At 52.2% G+C, this 16,419-nt stretch overlaps 6 protein-coding genes across 6 annotated transcripts; 3 read left to right on the top strand and 3 right to left on the bottom strand.

Annotated features, from left to right (window-relative positions):
• The first annotated feature begins 772 nt into the window (after positions 1 to 772).
• Positions 773 to 2,479, top strand: DACRYDRAFT_19623 (protein disulfide isomerase). Its single transcript, XM_040771591.1, has one exon. It carries the CDS (start codon positions 854 to 856, stop codon positions 2,375 to 2,377), a length of 1,524 nt encoding a protein of 507 aa, XP_040633379.1. The 5' UTR covers positions 773 to 853; the 3' UTR covers positions 2,378 to 2,479.
• Positions 2,480 to 2,739: 260 nt separating this feature from the next.
• DACRYDRAFT_19624 (PLP-dependent transferase) lies at positions 2,740 to 4,800 on the top strand. The gene is made up of 6 exons (XM_040771592.1): positions 2,740 to 3,148; positions 3,197 to 3,447; positions 3,523 to 3,960; positions 4,018 to 4,289; positions 4,347 to 4,420; positions 4,477 to 4,800. Exons 1-6 carry the CDS (start codon positions 3,045 to 3,047, stop codon positions 4,712 to 4,714), a joined length of 1,377 nt encoding a protein of 458 aa, XP_040633380.1. The 5' UTR covers positions 2,740 to 3,044; the 3' UTR covers positions 4,715 to 4,800.
• Positions 4,801 to 7,963: 3,163 nt separating this feature from the next.
• DACRYDRAFT_92476 (uncharacterized protein) lies at positions 7,964 to 8,827 on the bottom strand (the record flags this gene model as incomplete). The annotated part of the gene is made up of 5 exons (XM_040777078.1): positions 7,964 to 7,989; positions 8,040 to 8,084; positions 8,145 to 8,267; positions 8,315 to 8,487; positions 8,535 to 8,827. Coding segments are annotated over 5 exons (658 nt in total), but the record flags the coding sequence as incomplete, so codon positions are not given.
• Positions 8,828 to 9,579: 752 nt separating this feature from the next.
• On the bottom strand, positions 9,580 to 11,103 carry DACRYDRAFT_103434 (uncharacterized protein; the record flags this gene model as incomplete). The annotated part of the gene is made up of 2 exons (XM_040767753.1): positions 9,580 to 9,703; positions 9,752 to 11,103. The coding sequence occupies 2 exons, from the start codon at positions 11,101 to 11,103 to the stop codon at positions 9,580 to 9,582; spliced, it is 1,476 nt and encodes a 491-aa protein (XP_040633382.1).
• A 2,042-nt stretch (positions 11,104 to 13,145) lies between these two features.
• Positions 13,146 to 15,247, top strand: DACRYDRAFT_113187 (MBOAT-domain-containing protein; the record flags this gene model as incomplete). The annotated part of the gene is made up of 8 exons (XM_040769583.1): positions 13,146 to 13,211; positions 13,265 to 13,485; positions 13,535 to 13,561; positions 13,613 to 13,739; positions 13,787 to 13,857; positions 13,911 to 14,168; positions 14,220 to 14,538; positions 14,587 to 15,247. The coding sequence occupies 8 exons, from the start codon at positions 13,146 to 13,148 to the stop codon at positions 15,202 to 15,204; spliced, it is 1,707 nt and encodes a 568-aa protein (XP_040633383.1). The 3' UTR covers positions 15,205 to 15,247.
• A 52-nt stretch (positions 15,248 to 15,299) lies between these two features.
• On the bottom strand, positions 15,300 to 16,227 carry DACRYDRAFT_19627 (60S ribosomal protein L18). The gene is made up of 4 exons (XM_040771593.1): positions 16,168 to 16,227; positions 15,974 to 16,105; positions 15,517 to 15,921; positions 15,300 to 15,460 (listed from the first exon to the last, which is right to left on the bottom strand). Exons 1-4 carry the CDS (start codon positions 16,168 to 16,170, stop codon positions 15,440 to 15,442), a joined length of 561 nt encoding a protein of 186 aa, XP_040633384.1. The 5' UTR covers positions 16,171 to 16,227; the 3' UTR covers positions 15,300 to 15,439.
• Positions 16,228 to 16,419: the final 192 nt, after the last annotated feature.

Raw genomic sequence — 16,419 nt, forward strand, 5'->3', positions numbered from 1 at the left:
GGGGTGGAGTGAAGGTTTATATGAGTGGGGGAGGGAGGGGGAGCGGGTTTGGGTTGGAGGGGTTGAGGGCCTAGGGGGGAGGGGGTTGAGGGCGTAGCAGGGGGGGGAGAGAGGAGGGATGGGGGGAGGAGGAGATTTGATAGTTTGGACTGGTTGGACTGGTTGGACTGGTTAGTTGGGATCGAGTGCGAGTGTTGCGTGAATTGGATTGTTTCGTGTGCATTGGGATTGCAGTTGTGGATTGCGTGCAATTGCGGGATTGCGACTGTGTAGATGTGGACTTGGACTTGGAATTGGACTTGGAGTTTGGTAAGCTACTCTTTTTGCTTCTGCTTCTGTTACTGCTTCTGCTTCTGCTACAACTTCTACTTCTGCTGTTACTGCTGCTACTGCTGATTCTCCTACTGTTACTGTTACAGCCACAGTTACTGCTACTTCTGCTGCTTATGTTTATGGTCAATGTACATAGTTCCCTGTTCTGCTACTTGTCCTGTCGCCGCCGACCGAACGATCAAGATCAAGATGCTCATCTGACTAGCAGTGGAGAGGTTTAGTGAGCTACAAGTCTTATGTAGATAATATGTTCTATTGCGGTACACTTATGCGTGTAAGTACAGCAATGATCAACATTAACTGTTACACTTGTTTAAGATGGAATGTTGGCTTAGTAATCTTGTGGACGTGGCAATAATGAACGGGATCAGAACTGCTTTATTTATTACAACGGATTTGTTACCAACTTCATCTTTCTTTCTCTCCTCCATCTCCTCCTCCATCTTCAACTACTACGTCCACTACCTCCACTACCTCAAAAGTATTCATACAACGGCCTCAAGAACGAAAAGCGTACAAGATGCGCGCCCTATCCCTCCTTTTGGCACTTAGCGCTTTCGTCCAAGCCGAAGACACCAGCGCGTCCGACGTGCTCTCCCTCACCTCCGAATCCTTCTCCACAATCAGAACCGAGCCTCTCGTCCTCGTCGAGTTCTTCGCTCCCTGGTGCGGGCACTGTAAAGCCCTTGCGCCGCACTACGAAGAAGCTGCGACGCAGCTCAAGGAGAAGGGGATCAAGCTCGCCAAAGTGGACTGTGTCGCTCAGGGGGACCTGTGCCAGGAATACGGCGTGGCAGGGTATCCCACCCTCAAGGTTTTCCGCAATGGGACGCCGGCGGAGTATGCGGGGAATAGGAAGACAGAGGGAATCGTCAGTTATATGATTAAGCAGTCTTTGCCTGCTGTTACGGATGTGACACTGGCGATGCATGACGAGTTTACGCATGAGGACCGGGTCGTCCTCATCGCTTATGTCGAGAGCGCAACTGCTCCCCCCGCACCGGTGTTCTCCGCTGTCGCCGAGGCGCACAGGGACGACTACCTGTTCGGGATGTCTACCAACCCGGCTGTCGCCAGTTCCGCAGGAGTTACCCCGCCCGCGATTGTCCTATACAAAAAGTTCGACGAAGGCCGGGACGACCTGCCTTCCTCTGGGATCGAGAGCCTGGAGCAGGAAGCGCTGGAGCAGTGGATCGAGGATAAGAGCGTGGCGCTGTTTGACGAGATCAGCGGGGAGAACTATGGGAAGTACGCTCAGGCAGAACTGCCTATCGCCTACGTCTTCCTCGACCCGGCGGACGAAGCCGTCAAGGCCCGTATCACCGAGTCCGTCACACCCCTAGCGAAGGAGTTTCATGGCCGGGTAAACTTTGTCTGGATCGACGGGAACAAGTTTGCGGATCATGCGAAGAACTTGAACGTAAAAGAACCCCACTGGCCGGCGTTTGTCATCCAGGACCTGAAGGAGAACTCAAAGTTCCCTCTGGACCCTGCGCTGCCCGTGGATGGGACGACGATGCGCGAGCTTACAGCCGGGTTCCTGGACGGGAGTGTCAAGCCTACGCTCAAGAGCCAGCCGATCCCCGAGAGTCAGGAGGAGGACGTGTACGTGCTCGTCACGGATGAGTTTGACAAAATCGTCAACGATGAAGAGCGGGACGTGTTTGTCGAGTTCTACGCTCCATGGTGCGGGCATTGTAAGCGGCTTGCCCCGACCTGGGAAGCTTTGGGCCAGAAATTCGCCTCGCACAAGGACAAGATCCTTATTGCCAAAATGGATGCTACGGAAAACGACGTCCCTCCTTCAGCTGGGTTCCAAGTCCAAAGTTTCCCGACGATCAAGTTCAAGCCTGCGGGAGGGGCGTTTGTGGATTATGAGGGAGATAGGAGTTTGGAGAGCTTGGAGGAGTTTGTGGAGCAGAGGATGAGGAATAGGTTTACTGCTGCTTCGGAGGGCTTGCTGGCGAAGGGAGCGGCTCAGACGGTGTTGGCTCAGGAAGCGGCTCAGACGCCGTTGGCCCAGGAGGGACATGACGAGCTGTGAGCTGTGAGCTCGAGTGTGGGGGATGTAGAACGGACTGCGGAGTATTTGTGGTTGTGGTTGTGCATGGTGTTGACACCGCGTTTTCTATATTTTTGATACAGCTAAATATCCATGCCTCTTTTCCTACCTCACCATCCTATTATCCCTACCCAACACTTACGTGACCAGAACCCGAGTTGGAGGGGATTACAAACTCGGCCGAGTGACTCCGTGTGGGGTGAGAAGCGTCCATGAGAACTGTGCTGGAATGGTGAATGTGCTGACTCGATTCGCTCCGTTCCCGTTCGTTGGAGAATAAAAAGATAACGCGAGTATTGCGCCATTCCATCGTTCCTCTTACTCCCACCAACTAAAGTGCCAAACGCAGGGATAAATCCAGAGAAATAACTAATTTTTCTGGGTTTGTTTCTGTTTCTGCTGACGAGTTGTGCGGTGTATTCATTCGATCGGTCACACGCGACTTATATTACACCATTTGATCGGTGAACGCTTCCGTCGCCCTTTGGTGGGGTAAATGCGCACAGGCCACTTACTCTCCCTCCATCTCCCTCGTCTCCTTCGTCGTCTCCCTCGTCCTCCTCTCCCTCCTCTCTCATCGACAGCCAACAGGCCGCTGCTGTCATTCTCTAGGCACCTCACAACCCCAACAGCAACAACAACAACACCGATGACATCTTCAAACGTTATCAAACAGACTGACGGGCCTGTGCCGTTCGCCAACCGGTTGCTAGAAGGTCGTGCGCTCGACCTAGACGTTTGGAGTATCTACAAGTACGCCCTCTCCCCTCTCCTTCCCTCCCCAGGCTAACCCGAGTCCAGCGCCCTCGCCCTCCCAGCAGACTGCGTCAACCTCGGTCAAGGATACATGAACTTCCCACCCCCGGCATACGTCAAAGACGCCGCGGTAGAAGCGCTCAACACCACTGCCGGAAACCATTATTCGCACCCTAAGGGCCGCCCGCGCTTGCGTAAGGCGATTAGCGATTTCTACTCGGAGCAGTTCACGAACCTTGAGGGGAGGAAACTTGATCCGGAGACGGAGATCCTCGTCACTAGCGGGGCGAATATGGGTTCGTCTATCTCTCTCCTTTAGCGTGCATCGTTCTGTTCTAGTGACAACATGCTGATCCCGTTCGTGCGGACAGGGATGTACTCCGTCTGGGCAGCATTCCTCGACCCGGGGGACGAAGTGATCCTCTTCGAGCCCTACTTTGACCAGTACCTCGCGAGCGTGACGTTCAACGCTGGCAAGCCCGTGTACGTCCCCCTCCACCCTCCGGCGGGGTACGAGCCCTCGCACGGCCCGTCCGCAGCGAGCGAGTGGACGATCAACATCCCCGAGCTCCGGGCTGCCATCACCCCTAGGACGAAGATGATCATCGTTACGACCCCGCATAACCCTGTTGGGAAAGTGTTTACCCGCCGGGAGCTGGAGCAGATCGCGGATGTTGCAAAGGAGTTCAATTTGCTTGTTATGAGTGATGAGGTGTATGACTGCCTCACCTTTGACGGCGCTGAGCATGTGAGAATCGCTACCCTCCCCGGGATGTGGGAACGCACCGTCACCGTCGGTTCGGCTGGCAGTACGTCCACTCCCACCTTCCCTTCCCCCGTGCGTAGCTCACCAATACCGATCCCAGAATCCTTCTCAGCAACCGGATGGCGTATCGGCTGGCTCATCGGCCCTCCTACGATCATCGCCCCCACTCTGGCAGTGACGACGCGCACAGTGTTCTGCACCAACTCGCCTTTGCAGGAAGCGGCCGCAGCGGGTTTAGAAGGCGCGAAGAAACGCGATTATTTTGAGACCCAGCGGAAGGAGTACGAGGAGCGCCTTCATGTGCTTATGAAGGCGTTCGACAAGCTGGGCATGACGTATGTCATCCCCCAAGGCAGCTATTTCCTGCTTCTTGTCAGTCCCTCCACACACACGCGCGCGCACACGTAGGCACTCGCTAACTCCCTGCAGGACATATCGGACGTAGAATGGCCCGAGGACTTTCCTTTCCCTCAAACGATCCAAGGTCGTGGCAAGGACTTCAAGTACGTCTCTCTCCCTCTCCCCCTCCCTCACCGACGCAGCAGCTAACGATACCCAGGTTCTGCTGGTTCGTCGCCCAAGCGATCGGAGTTTCCGCAATCCCCGTCTCCGAGTTCTACTGTAACGAGCACAGGCATATCGGGGAAAAGTACGCCCGGTTCGCTTTCTGCAAAGACCTTGCTACGCTCGAGCTCGCTGGGGAGCGCTTGCAGAAGCTGAAGGAATACTTGAGGCCTAGGGCGGGGAATGGGCCGACTAAGACTGCGCTTAATGTGGTTAATGGCACGGCGCTGTAGTCGTGTGTTTTGTATTGTGCGGCAAAGGGCGCTGGTAGTATACTACACTTCCTCTGGGGATGTCTTGCCAAAATCGATAGAATGATGTCCACCTGAGAAATCCCTTGTCGCGCGAAGCGACTCTACAGCGCGGGCGCTAAGAATCCTTCTGCCCCCCTGACATGACTTCGTTCATGATGATTCCTAGTGTACACCTCGTTGCACAACATACAGCTGCCGGTCCTACAACGCGTCCATGTTGATCGAGGCTAACCCACGCTTTACGATCTGCGCCATCTGCTTCTTCCCTTTCGCCAGCTTTGGATTCGTCATCTCCTTTGACAGGATCTGGAGGATAACGGGATATGTATGCTTCCTCATGGACAGGATATGATGGAATGCATGCAGCCCGAGCCTAGATCGGATTAGGAGGGCAGTTTGGGCCTTCAGAATGTACATACCATTGGACGACCCACCGGTGGAGGGCGCATGCTGCGCCGTTCGCTTTCGCCAGTCGCCCGTGGAATTTGTTGATAATTGCAAAATAGCCAAAGTCGATCGCCTCGAGGATTATCCCTGTTGTAGCACGGATATGTTAGTCAAGTTAACCCGTGTTGGGATAACAGCTCACGGGATATGGTCAGTGAGTGTCGTTCTAGATCGACGTGCCAGGCCCGGAGATATGTGTGAGTCTTCATTGCTGAAATCAGGAAGTTTTGGTAGATGTTCAGGTATACCATGTGTGGTGTGTTCAGGTTCGTGTCATTGAAGATGATATGACTCCGCTGTTTGACCGTCCTTCAAGAATGCGTGAACATGGAACAGGTTATCAGGTAAGGGGGACAAACTGGAAGAGTTTCTGGCGGAAAATGACCCCAGCTTTCTTGGTCGCGTCGATCGAGATCGTATCGCTCATTTCTGTGTGAGAGATGAGAGGCAAGATCAACGACAGCGAACTTGTACCCCACGTGCGTCATTATACCGTCCATAGTCTGCCCGAACACAGAGAGTTTTCGTATTCAAGGTGAGACCGCACCACTGGAATTCTGCGTCTGTTTAATGGAAGTCAAGACGGTGGCAGGTGGCAGACTCACCATGCCCAGCCGCTCGGTTCACGTAGCTATCTATCGGTTGCTCAATCTCAAAGTTGAGGCAGGTCTTCTCCTTGCTAATGAAGCAACCGTACTCCGGATGACCTGAGCGCACTCCGTCAACAGGCCGTGAACGATCATTGAACGAACGGACCGGCATTCATTACTGTGAGAAACTGTTCAGCCCTCCATTTGTCTGTTGTTATGAAAAGAAAATCGTCCACAAATCTAAGGAGCAGCTAGTCTTGAAGGTCAGCTGGAACACTTCTGACATAGGTACTCCTCACAGAAGATGCATCCTTGGTGAAAGATAACTTGGTCTTCTCCAGGTCTCCATAGAAAAAAGAGCATAGGATAGTGGATAAAACAGAGCCTTGCGGAATGCCCACACTCTGACGATGGACTGTATCACCGATCTAATCGCTAGGTGAGATATGCAAGTAGCACAAGGTCCATGCTTACTCTGACAACATTCTCCATAACATGCTCCCTCAACAAGTCCCGGAGATCCTCCCGATCCTCGACTGAGTAGACCACCTAAAACAGGTTTTTGATTCTCCATAATAGTATAAAGGAGACAACAAGCAAACTCACCTGGTCCACAAAAATTGCATGTCGTAAGGATGCCGCTAGTTGTACGGCGAGTGACAAGAATGGAGGATGCTCCCCTGCGAAAATGCTCAAGTTAGCCCGTCAGCCGAGTCTCCTCCGCCTGTATACTGACAATCGGGGCATGCTTTTCGCATAAAAGAACGCTTCATCCGGCCTGCATTTGGCATGATCTGAGCATACCGCTGAAGGAGGTAGCCGTCCTGATAAACATATTATGCCGAGTTCAAAGCATTGAACATATCGTACCTCGACAATTAGCTCTTCTAGGATGCTCAACAACTTGCGCTGGTCAATTGTATCGAAGCAAGCCCTCACGTCCACTTTGACTAGATAGAGCTTTGGTCTAAATGAGATGGTGAATGTCATTCTGGTATGTTGATCCCTCGACGTACAGCACTCGGTTTTCACCCAGCAACCCCATCTTGAAAGACTTCAGCTTTTCATAAATTTCATTCAGACCAAGCACGGATGCGCCAAGCAGGTGGGGATTTCGATTCTGCCCAAGGGTCAACATTCCTTGCTGCTAGGACTGAAAGAGATAAGGAAGACCTTTTCTAAAGTCAATATTTGAAAGGCCGCCTGCAGTATCTGATTAATCGAGTTTCCCGGAGCGATGCGTCGCCGGCCGCTTTTCGTCGTGACCTTTTTGAAGTTAACAACAATTGGGCAGGTTTGGAAAGTGTTTCAAACCAAGTGAGCTGTGCGTCGACGCAAGTTGACAATGGGTCGTACACCGGTATCCTTCGGGAGGAGTCGAATGGCAGAGAATCCGAGTCTTCTACGACGCATCATACGAGTCAAGTCGTCCTGGTTTACGATATAGTGATGATTTGATACAGCTCTCTGTCTGACCTACCTTGGCCAAAGGTACAAAGTTGCATGACTTCAGGCGGTCCAATAACGGCTGACAAACAGTATTCCAGTCATCATGTCTGAAATACAGAATCCTGTTGCGATAAGCTGAGGAGTCGGTGATGTAAAAGGTTGCCTCAGCACCATGTCAGTCCTGACGAGACCACATCTAGCAACACACATACCTTCAAAAGCGATAGAACAAAAGAGTCAAAGTACCAGTACAGAAATTCCTCCAGCAGCTGACGCCTCTTCATTGATTCAGCAGGCCCCGGACGTTGATCTTGGGCTGCTTTCGAGGGAGGATACAACCATTCGCACTCAGCAACGCAAAATCCTTGAAGGATATCATGCAAACTCATAGTTTCGTACCTCCGGGCTCTAATTAGCCCTCTGACCTCTGAATATTTTCAGAATGCGGTAGTCATAGAACGGTTATGCTTACTCTTTAGTATGCAACGTAGATTTTGTGTACTTCCCCAAAACAAATGAGGAATAACTGCTTTTGTTGCAGTTGCCACGTAGCGATAAACCTATATGATAATTGGCCAGCGCATAGGTATGCTGAGAGCTTTGCCATACTTCATAGTGACTGCATGAAAACTCAATGAATCGAGGTTTCGTGACTACGGTGGCTTGAGCGCTTGAAGCCCCATGGGCGAAGATCGCGCTTCTATGTGACACTTCCATTGAAGTCACTTGTTCCTGTGTTCGAGGTTGAGAGATTTCGGACATGATATCCTACGGGATCATGTAAGAACTGGACCTGCATCATGTGAACAGCGACTCACTAGAATGACGCTGGCGTCGCTCAGATCTGCCTTGTTATTCAGGACCTACAGTAACGAACACAGCACTCAGAAATCAAACCGATGCACAAATATTATGCATTCTACTTTACTTGGGCATGCCGTATCACACAGGCGCTTATAGCTCGTTTGGCAATGTAATGCAAGCAGCTTGCTAGACAGCGGCATCGCTTGCTTCAGTCGCTTTGGCGTCTTCATTTTCCCGTGTGCCTATGCTATATGAGTTGTCATCCCATGAGATATGCCGTACGACATACCACAATCTCATCGTTGCGGTCCGTGTAGTCTTTGAACGCAAATGCAGGATTCAAGCGGTCCAATGGGGAAGTGAATACGTTGTGAAGACCATACTCGGATGGGAATATGTATTTCAACGCGTGTCGAGCAGCGTTTTCAGATCGATGATCGTGCCGTAAGTCGTTGAGAACATCTTCACAACTCTTCAGATTCATATGATAACGTTAAATCGCAACTTACGGAACCGAGGCAGGCCTGCTCTGATCTTGCCATCCGGGGCCCTTGAAGGTTTGGCGTAGAAAATGCGAGCTCGGACGAGCTGTATATCCGTTGGAGAACGTCGCTTCTTTCCATTGAGGATGGTCGATGGCCCGGCTTCTGGTTCCATGTTCGAGGAAGAATTGTTCAGTGGCTTGGATGGTGCAATAGGCAAGCCTCGAACAATGAGTTCATGTATTGGCGGACCCAGTACCTGATACCAGCAATCGTTAGGAAGGCTGATGAACATACTCGTGGTAGTCAGAAGATGCATCATTGCCTCTTCGCCTATTCTGAGTAACATTCAATTACAGTGGACATGTCGATAGATGGTTAAATACCTCTCAAGTAACAGCTGCCAGTCCCGCGTCTGCAGGATGTCTGCCGTCGTGTTGGTGAAGAAGTTCGACAGACCAGAACTATGGGCCTCTCCTCGACTGTCAGCCTGATGTCGTCGTAAGCCATATCGAGAGCGTATGAGGTAGCAGAGCGTACCATGCGATAACCGAGATTGATGACGTTCGAGTACTTTTCTTTGTTAGATGTGAAGAGCTTCGCACGAGCCAAATCGAGCACCTCCAGGTCGGTCAATTTGGCAATTCACAATCCCGTCATAATATGTACTTCAGCTTGAGAATGGAACGGCTTGGTGGGTGTGAGACACTCCTCTGGAGGCCGTCCATCGGCAGTGATCAAAGCAGATGTCAAAATCTGGTTCATCGACGCGTCTCCTTCAAACGTGTCGAGAACATCGGTCCTCAGAATCGTATGCAGATACGATCGAAGATCTGCAACATAAGGATATAAACTTCGCAATATGCGCACGCCGCTTGGAGTGTCGTCCATGAGATTTGATAGTTAACAGTCGATGTGCTCAGACGTGATTGGTGAGCAAGATCTTACTCAGGCGCGCGTCCCCTTTGACCTCGAAGTCGCGTCAACGCGTGCGTCATGACGAAGTAGCACATACTGCATGAATTACCATATTTTACGAATGTATAACAATAACGACAGAGAAAGACAGAATCTACACTTTTGGCCCGCGATATCGACGATATGTACTAACATGGTCGAGATCATGCCAGTCAATATTGATGGTATTCCGCCCAGTGACGGCGACATCAAGGAAGGAAATGGCTTGGCGACCGTCACTGTGTATCATCAGCACATATCCGAAGGAGATCACAATGGAGGCTCACAAAAACCCATGACTGCTCGTCATCCCCTGTCCCGTGAACAGCTTACAGAGGCTCAGATCCGGGACAACGTCTGGAAGTTGATCACTCATGAGCTCGGTCTCTTGCTGTGCATAGAACATCCAAGTCCAAGTTCCCCTGGGCACGTTCACATCGCCCGTGATCTTCGTTGCGCGAACCATCTTGCCTTGTTCGTGCCATTCATTCGCTTCTTCTTCCACGGTCTCGACGTATAGTACTTCAGTTCCATGTGGACCATACGCGCCGAGCCAGAGGCCAGTGAGACTCTCAGGCGTCCACCTCGGGTCTGAGGGTGCAATTCCATGTTGTACAGTTGCACGTATTGGAAAGTAAAGAGGCGGGAATGCGCGGACGAGGCGGAATGGGATTGCTGGGAAGTGATGTGTACATCTCTCTTCGGCGCAGCGTATTGCGAGAGCGGCTGGGACGGGGAGCTCGGAGGGCGAACCTTGCACGGTGACAGGATAACGTGGCGTGTGGAACTTGTCCACGCTGGCGGGTACAGTGACCATCGGCAGGCGCGGCATGGGGCGGTCTTCGTCGTACCATCCACAGAAGCGTTCCAGCGATGGTTGTCGTGGTGGAAAACTCGGGTGCGTACTCGTCCCATACGGGTGGGAAACGACATAGCCCTCGATGCTCTCCCTGGTGGCTTCGAGCTGCACGGCATGTGGATAGAGGGCACCCATGGGCATATGCGGTGTAAACGGGTCGGGAGCGTAGCAGGTCAGCTGGGGGAAAGGCGTGACAGCATACTCCGCTGGTTCTTCAGCCAAGCGATCAGGCAATGGGGGTGGTAGCTCAAACCCGATCCGCAGCATACGGGACAGTCGTGGCCGACGTGGCACACCAAGAGTAGTACGAAGAATCTGGATTTGAATTGCATTGGCTCCCACTTGCTGGAGGAGGTCGTCCGCATCGAGATCTGAATCGTCCAGTCCTTGGGTAAACTCCGGGAACCGCCATGCATATCCCCATATCCCGGCCGTCGTGCCCTCTTTCCCACCGCCTAAATCCAGTTTGAACTCGAGTACGTTGCCCTTGTAGGGCATATCGCTTGCCCAGAGGCCAAGTAGGTCGCCATACTGATGAAGAAGGCGAGTGTAGGCAACGTAGTACGATTTGTTCGGTATGTGTGAGACGTCGGATAGGCCATACATTAAGCATAATCGGCGCCATATTGATTCTTCTGCCCGCCAGCGGGCAAGGGTGCGACAAGTTGAGAGGGTGGAGATGATCTCGACGGCAGAGAGATAGGTGAGGATGTGCTGCAGGCAATCGAATGGGAGGTGTATGAGGCTGCGTCTAGAGCAGTGAAAGCAACCTCCGTTCATCGTGGTGGTGGTAACAATAGTCGTCGTCGGAAAACAGAAAGGCATGCACCACGCAAGACGCCAGCGACGATACCGAGTGAGGCAAGATGGAGGACGTTACCAGGTAGAAGGCACGAGACCCTCGGGCTGCCGAGTAATCTCTCGGTGGATGGTGCCAAATTAAATCGCGGACCGGACTGTATTCCGGCCGTCACCCTCTCACTTCCTGTTGACGGTTCGCTATCATCAGCTCTCACCTCTCTGACAGTCGCGATAAGGAGCATAATTCCCTCTCAGAAACCATCCCACTCTAAACAAGCCTATTCCGGGATGCCAACTCAAATCACAGAAGGGCGGTGTTCTCGCAAGATGGTCTGAGAGTGCACCTGCGCCCTCTTTGCGCACTTGTCAGCAAGATGCCGCTACCATTCCCGCGGTGACCACTATTTGACCAATTTCGTCAAACAGCTGCTTAACATGAGGTTCCCAACACGTTGATGACCCGCTGTCTGCATTCCCGGGCCTGAGACGGTGCGGATGCGCACAGGGCGCAAAGACACCCGCCAAGGCGAAGCAACGGATTATTCTAGGCCCTCTGCTGCTCCCTGCCCCATGCTTTCAGGAAAAGCACTTGTGCAGTTGAACTGAAGCTGGGGGCGCTGTGTTCGGATGATGTGTTGCCCTAACTCAACTATCCAGCCACCTTGTGCAAGTTTAACTGCGATGACTCTGTGGATCTCGATCACATCTTGTCTATGGCTGTCTTTACCGAAAGCGTATATAAAGCATGAGTACCGGCTGGATTCAGTCTAAACTGCAATCCGCGTCGCTTCCCAGCTTATCTCTAGCTCAATATGACAACCTTCGCCGTGGTTCGCCTGTCGCTTCGCTTATTTGCTCTCTCTGCATCTGCAATCGTCCTAGGCCTGTCGATATACCTGCTCATCCAGACCGTCCCTGAATATGCCGCCTGGAACGTGCTGTCTATCGTCACATCAGGACTGACGATCCTGACCCTAATCCCGATGTTTGAGGTTCCCTCTCCTGCCATGTCTGTTCGCTGACACGATCCGCAGGATGATGACAGATGTATTCCGCGTGAATGGGATCACGACCTGGACGAGACCAGAGGTTTTCTCACTCACAATACTTTGGCCGGTCTGGCTGGCTACGGCAGCATATGACAGAAGTGTTTTTGGTCGGTTGGGCGGATGTTCCGCGCCAGTCCACTGCTCGAGTGACCCGGAGTGTCAATATCAGCAAAAGATATGCAGGATGCTCGTCACTACCGAAGCATTCTCGTTTCTCGTGTGGATTTCACGTGAGCATCCGATCATTTGTGCATATATTATTGGTGATCAGGACTAAGCTTCGGATAGTGATGACTCTCTTCATCTACATCCTCGCGCTCTCGTGCAGCGCACACCGTTCTTGCCCCCCTCTGACCCCAATCGACGAAGAACGACCCAGCACTGGTAGTACCTTGGTCGAGAAGGCGTCTACCGGGTCACCCTTGGTGCATCCTACTACCTTTCCTGGTGGGCTTGAGGAGGGACCCTCCCGCCCTGTGTATGTGGCTGGAGAGGAGTTCACGGAGTCACCTAGGAACTCGCTCAGGATTCCTGTGGTAGAATAACCTTGTATTATCAAGATTTCCCCAGACGTCATTGGTATCCACATTGACACAGTTCTGAAAGGTTACGCTGGCATCAGAATTGGGTGATGTACCCCACCTGCCAAATATGGCCCTACATTGAAATAGAATCGCCATTCCATCAATGGCGACTTTGGATCGCATTTTTTTTGTCTATGATCTCCACGCACGTTTCAACAACGCTGTGGCGTGCCAGTCCATCACAATGAGGGGGAGATGTCGGCCATTCCGGCCGGCGCGTGATCGTCCCCTAAAAGGCTCTCTTGCACCATGACGTGTTGTAGGGAAGGGTCCTCCTTTTCTCCAGTAATCATTTACGGTACCAAGTCTGCGTATGTGTTCCCCTGACTGCGAATTCTCCCTCGTTTTCTTGAACAACATACCCCGTCCCCGTTCTTTGGTTCCCAACATGTTGATGGATTCGATAGCGAGCAGATTACACTCTATCACGGGTGCACCGGAAGACCAGATCAAGGTGCGTGCATGTCCGTTGAGCATCAATACATTCCCGGCTAACCGATGTTCAAGGTGTTTATCTTCTTCACATTAAACTACCCCTTGGGTCATCTCTACATCCGCATACCGAACGAGCTACCTGCCCTGCGACACATCTTTAGCATCTTCATCTCGCTTTACGCTCTCCTTGAGCTGAAACTGTACAGCGGCATTGCCCACGAGCTCTTCAGCATTTCTGGCGTTTGGGTGCTCTTGCGATGGAAGCACAAGTATATGCCATGGGCGGTCTTTTTGTGCGTATCTCACATCATCAGTATCGATCTATTTCTGACGAGTCACTAGCTTTGCCATGGTGCATTTGATGTACAAGTGCGTGTGTTGTTTGGGGTTCCCCGGTCAGATTTGCTAACTTTTGTGCAGTCACCTATACCGCATTTGGTTCCACCTCAGCGTTGAGAACTTCGACATTACATTCAGTCAAATGGTACTTGTCATGAAAATCACTACCCTCGCTTGGAATATACATGACGGGAGGCAACCGGATGAGGTGTGTGGGCATGTACACGTCTGCTATGCAAGCTGACCAGTCCGTAGTTCCTTGACCAACAACAAAAGGAAAGTAGGGTCGTACAGTTCCCGTCGCTGCTGGAGTATTTGGGATATTGGTATGCTCTTTGCCTTCTATCCCGTTTCTTCCCTTCGACGATAATCTATGCAGCTTCTACTTCCCGGGATTTCTGGTCGGACCATCCTGCGACTTCCATACATACCGGGCCCTCTGTTCTGGCACTCTTTACACACCACGGGAAGGCAAGGCCGTACCTGCTGTTACCGTACTCGAGGGCCGAAAGCGCTCGGCGTATTATCACATGGCGATTGGCGCTGTCAATATTGTGATATGGCTGACTTGCAATTCGAGAGTCAACTATTTCCAGGTGATGCAGGAGGGCTGGGAGAAACAAGCGTTTGTCAAGCGGTGCGTTGCAGGCTCATGATCCGTGCGTGGCCGTACTCATGGGTTGACTAGTGTCTTCCTCGTGCAGTTGATGGGCATCGTCCAGCGTACCAAGTACTACGGCGCCTGGAAGCTGTCTGAAGGTGCCGCAATCCTGACAGGCCTAGGATTCAACGGTTACACTAGGGATGGGAAAACCCTCTGGAATCGGGCAACGAACGTCAATATCCTCAACGTCGAATTTGCTCCGAACATCAAACTTCTTCTTGACAACTGGAACGTGAATACAAACGTTTGGCTCAGGCATTGTGTCTACAAACGCGTGACTCCTAGGGGAAAGAAACCTGGTTTCAGGAGTAGTATGCTTACTTTCCTCGTCAGCGCCCTATGGGTGAGTAATGACTACTTTATTCGTGCATGAGATGCTTATGCAATACAGCATGGGTCCGAATCGGGTTATTACCTGACCTTCATACAAGGGGGCTTTGTTCAAACAGTGGCAAGAATGATGCGGAGCTGTGTGCGCCCATTCTTGCTGCCACCAGTTGTCGAAATAAGGAGGGCAACTACTGATACAGAACCCTCGACTCGCGCTGCCACCCCAGCTCCCGAAGACGGAGTCTCTCCGGTACCAGGCACACCGATTTCTGGCGTGCCAGGTTCTTCTGGTGGAAAGGTTTTCGTACCACCGCCGCCACCCCCGACATTGATCAAACGGATCTACGACATCCTGGGTATGATCTGCACGTCCATGGAGCTGAACTACTGCGCAGCCCCATTCATTCTTCTCACGGCCAAAAACTCCCTCCTCGGTTGGGGCAAGATGGGCTGGTATGGGACATGGATGTCGTTCGTACCACTGTTGTTCTTCTGGCTTGGTGGGAGGCCCTTCCTACTTGGAAAGCTGAAGCAGAGAGCGGAGAAGGAGAAACGCAGATTGGAGAGGATCGAGCATCTCCCTGGTGTGGTGGTCGTACCGCCCAGCCCGGTAATAACCAAGGCCGACGAGGTAGAAGAGTTTGTGGACCAGGGTTGGACGGCGACCAAATTGGATTGAGGGGTGGTACTGGGCATTACACTGGATATAACTTACACTTTGCACAACTTAATGACATCATGTTAATAATGAACACCTGAGGCACTCGAAAACTGATATCGTATGCAGAGCATGGCATTGCAGATGACGACATAAGGCATACACCATATTTTGTGGACAAGATATATGTCCAAACGCACTTCTGACGGCCCATATACACTGCCCTCTCGCTCCCTCAGGATCCAACGACAGCACATTATACCTTGAAGGCACGGGACTAGCACAAGACATGTCAGATAAAATTGTATAAAGGGCCTTTCGTCCGGAACTTACCTTTCTCCTTCCACGCGCCCTCTCGAACTTCCTGCCCTTGGACGTAAGATACGGCTTCTTGTGCTGGTGGGGACCCATGCCGAAGTGCTTGACTGCCTCGCGTGCATTCTTCTTGCCACGGAGGAGGACGGTGTTGGAGCCAGTAGGGGCACGAAGAGCGAGCTGGTCGAGAGTAAGGCACTCCCCACCTGCGGCGAGGATGCGCTCCTTTGCGCTGCGCGAGAAGCGGAGAGCGGCGATGGAGAGCTTAGGAACTTCCACAAGACGCTCATCATCCGTCACGGTACCGACGGTCACGACCACCTTCCCCTCAGCTGTCTTGCCTCCGTGCGTCTCGGCGAGGACCTTGGAGATGGAGATGGGAGGCCGGTTGATCTTGCTCATAAACAAGCGCTTGAGGATGACCTGCGGACCAAGATCAGACACTTGACTTGCGTGAGGCGCAGATGCTACACACCTTGTTGAAGCGTGCGTCGGTCCTGCGGGCAAGGAAGCGGTAGAGCTTGACGAGGAGGAGGAGGTAAGGATCCTCGCTCTTGGGGGCGGTCCTGGCGCCCTTCTTGACGTGGTGTTTCTCGATGTCGATACCCTGCAGCACATCAATGACCGTCAACACTGTCACTTGCATTCTCTTGCATGGTGAGCACGTACCATCTTGCCGTCGAGAAAGTGTTGTTGTCGGTGAAGTCGAATTGCTGCTGTGACGCCGGGACGACACTGACCACCGGGAGCAGAATTCGGTGAGTGGTACCCTAAAGTGAGCGGCGCATCAACTGTACAGTTTCAGGCCTCATCCCTTCCTTCTCACGGAGGCAGATACTGAGCACGTGGGAGTCGCGCGGCAACTTCTTTGCTTCCGCTCCACTTTGCCGTTCCCAGACAAAGTGTGAGTCGTCCTCGGAT

Source organism: Dacryopinax primogenitus, assembly GCF_000292625.1.
Source record: "Dacryopinax primogenitus strain DJM-731 SS1 chromosome Unknown DACRYscaffold_1, whole genome shotgun sequence".
Taxonomy (NCBI): domain Eukaryota; kingdom Fungi; phylum Basidiomycota; class Dacrymycetes; order Dacrymycetales; family Dacrymycetaceae; genus Dacryopinax; species Dacryopinax primogenitus.

Excerpts from the sequence above, each read along its gene's own strand:
- DACRYDRAFT_19623 (XM_040771591.1), top strand. The coding sequence starts at position 854 with ATGCGCGCCCTATCCCTCCTTTTGGCACTTAGCGCTTTCGTCCAAGCC.
- DACRYDRAFT_19624 (XM_040771592.1), top strand. The coding sequence starts at position 3,045 with ATGACATCTTCAAACGTTATCAAACAGACTGACGGGCCTGTGCCGTTC. Across the intron at positions 3,149-3,196 it reads GACGTTTGGAGTATCTACAA|CGCCCTCGCCCTCCCAGCAG; the intron begins GTACGCCCTCTC and ends ACCCGAGTCCAG. Across the intron at positions 4,290-4,346 it reads GCAGCTATTTCCTGCTTCTT|GACATATCGGACGTAGAATG; the intron begins GTCAGTCCCTCC and ends AACTCCCTGCAG.
- DACRYDRAFT_19627 (XM_040771593.1), bottom strand. Across the intron at positions 15,922-15,973 it reads CCGACGCACGCTTCAACAAG|GTCATCCTCAAGCGCTTGTT; the intron begins GTGTGTAGCATC and ends CTTGGTCCGCAG. Across the intron at positions 15,461-15,516 it reads GGGCGCGTGGAAGGAGAAAG|TCCCGTGCCTTCAAGGTATA; the intron begins GTAAGTTCCGGA and ends GTCTTGTGCTAG.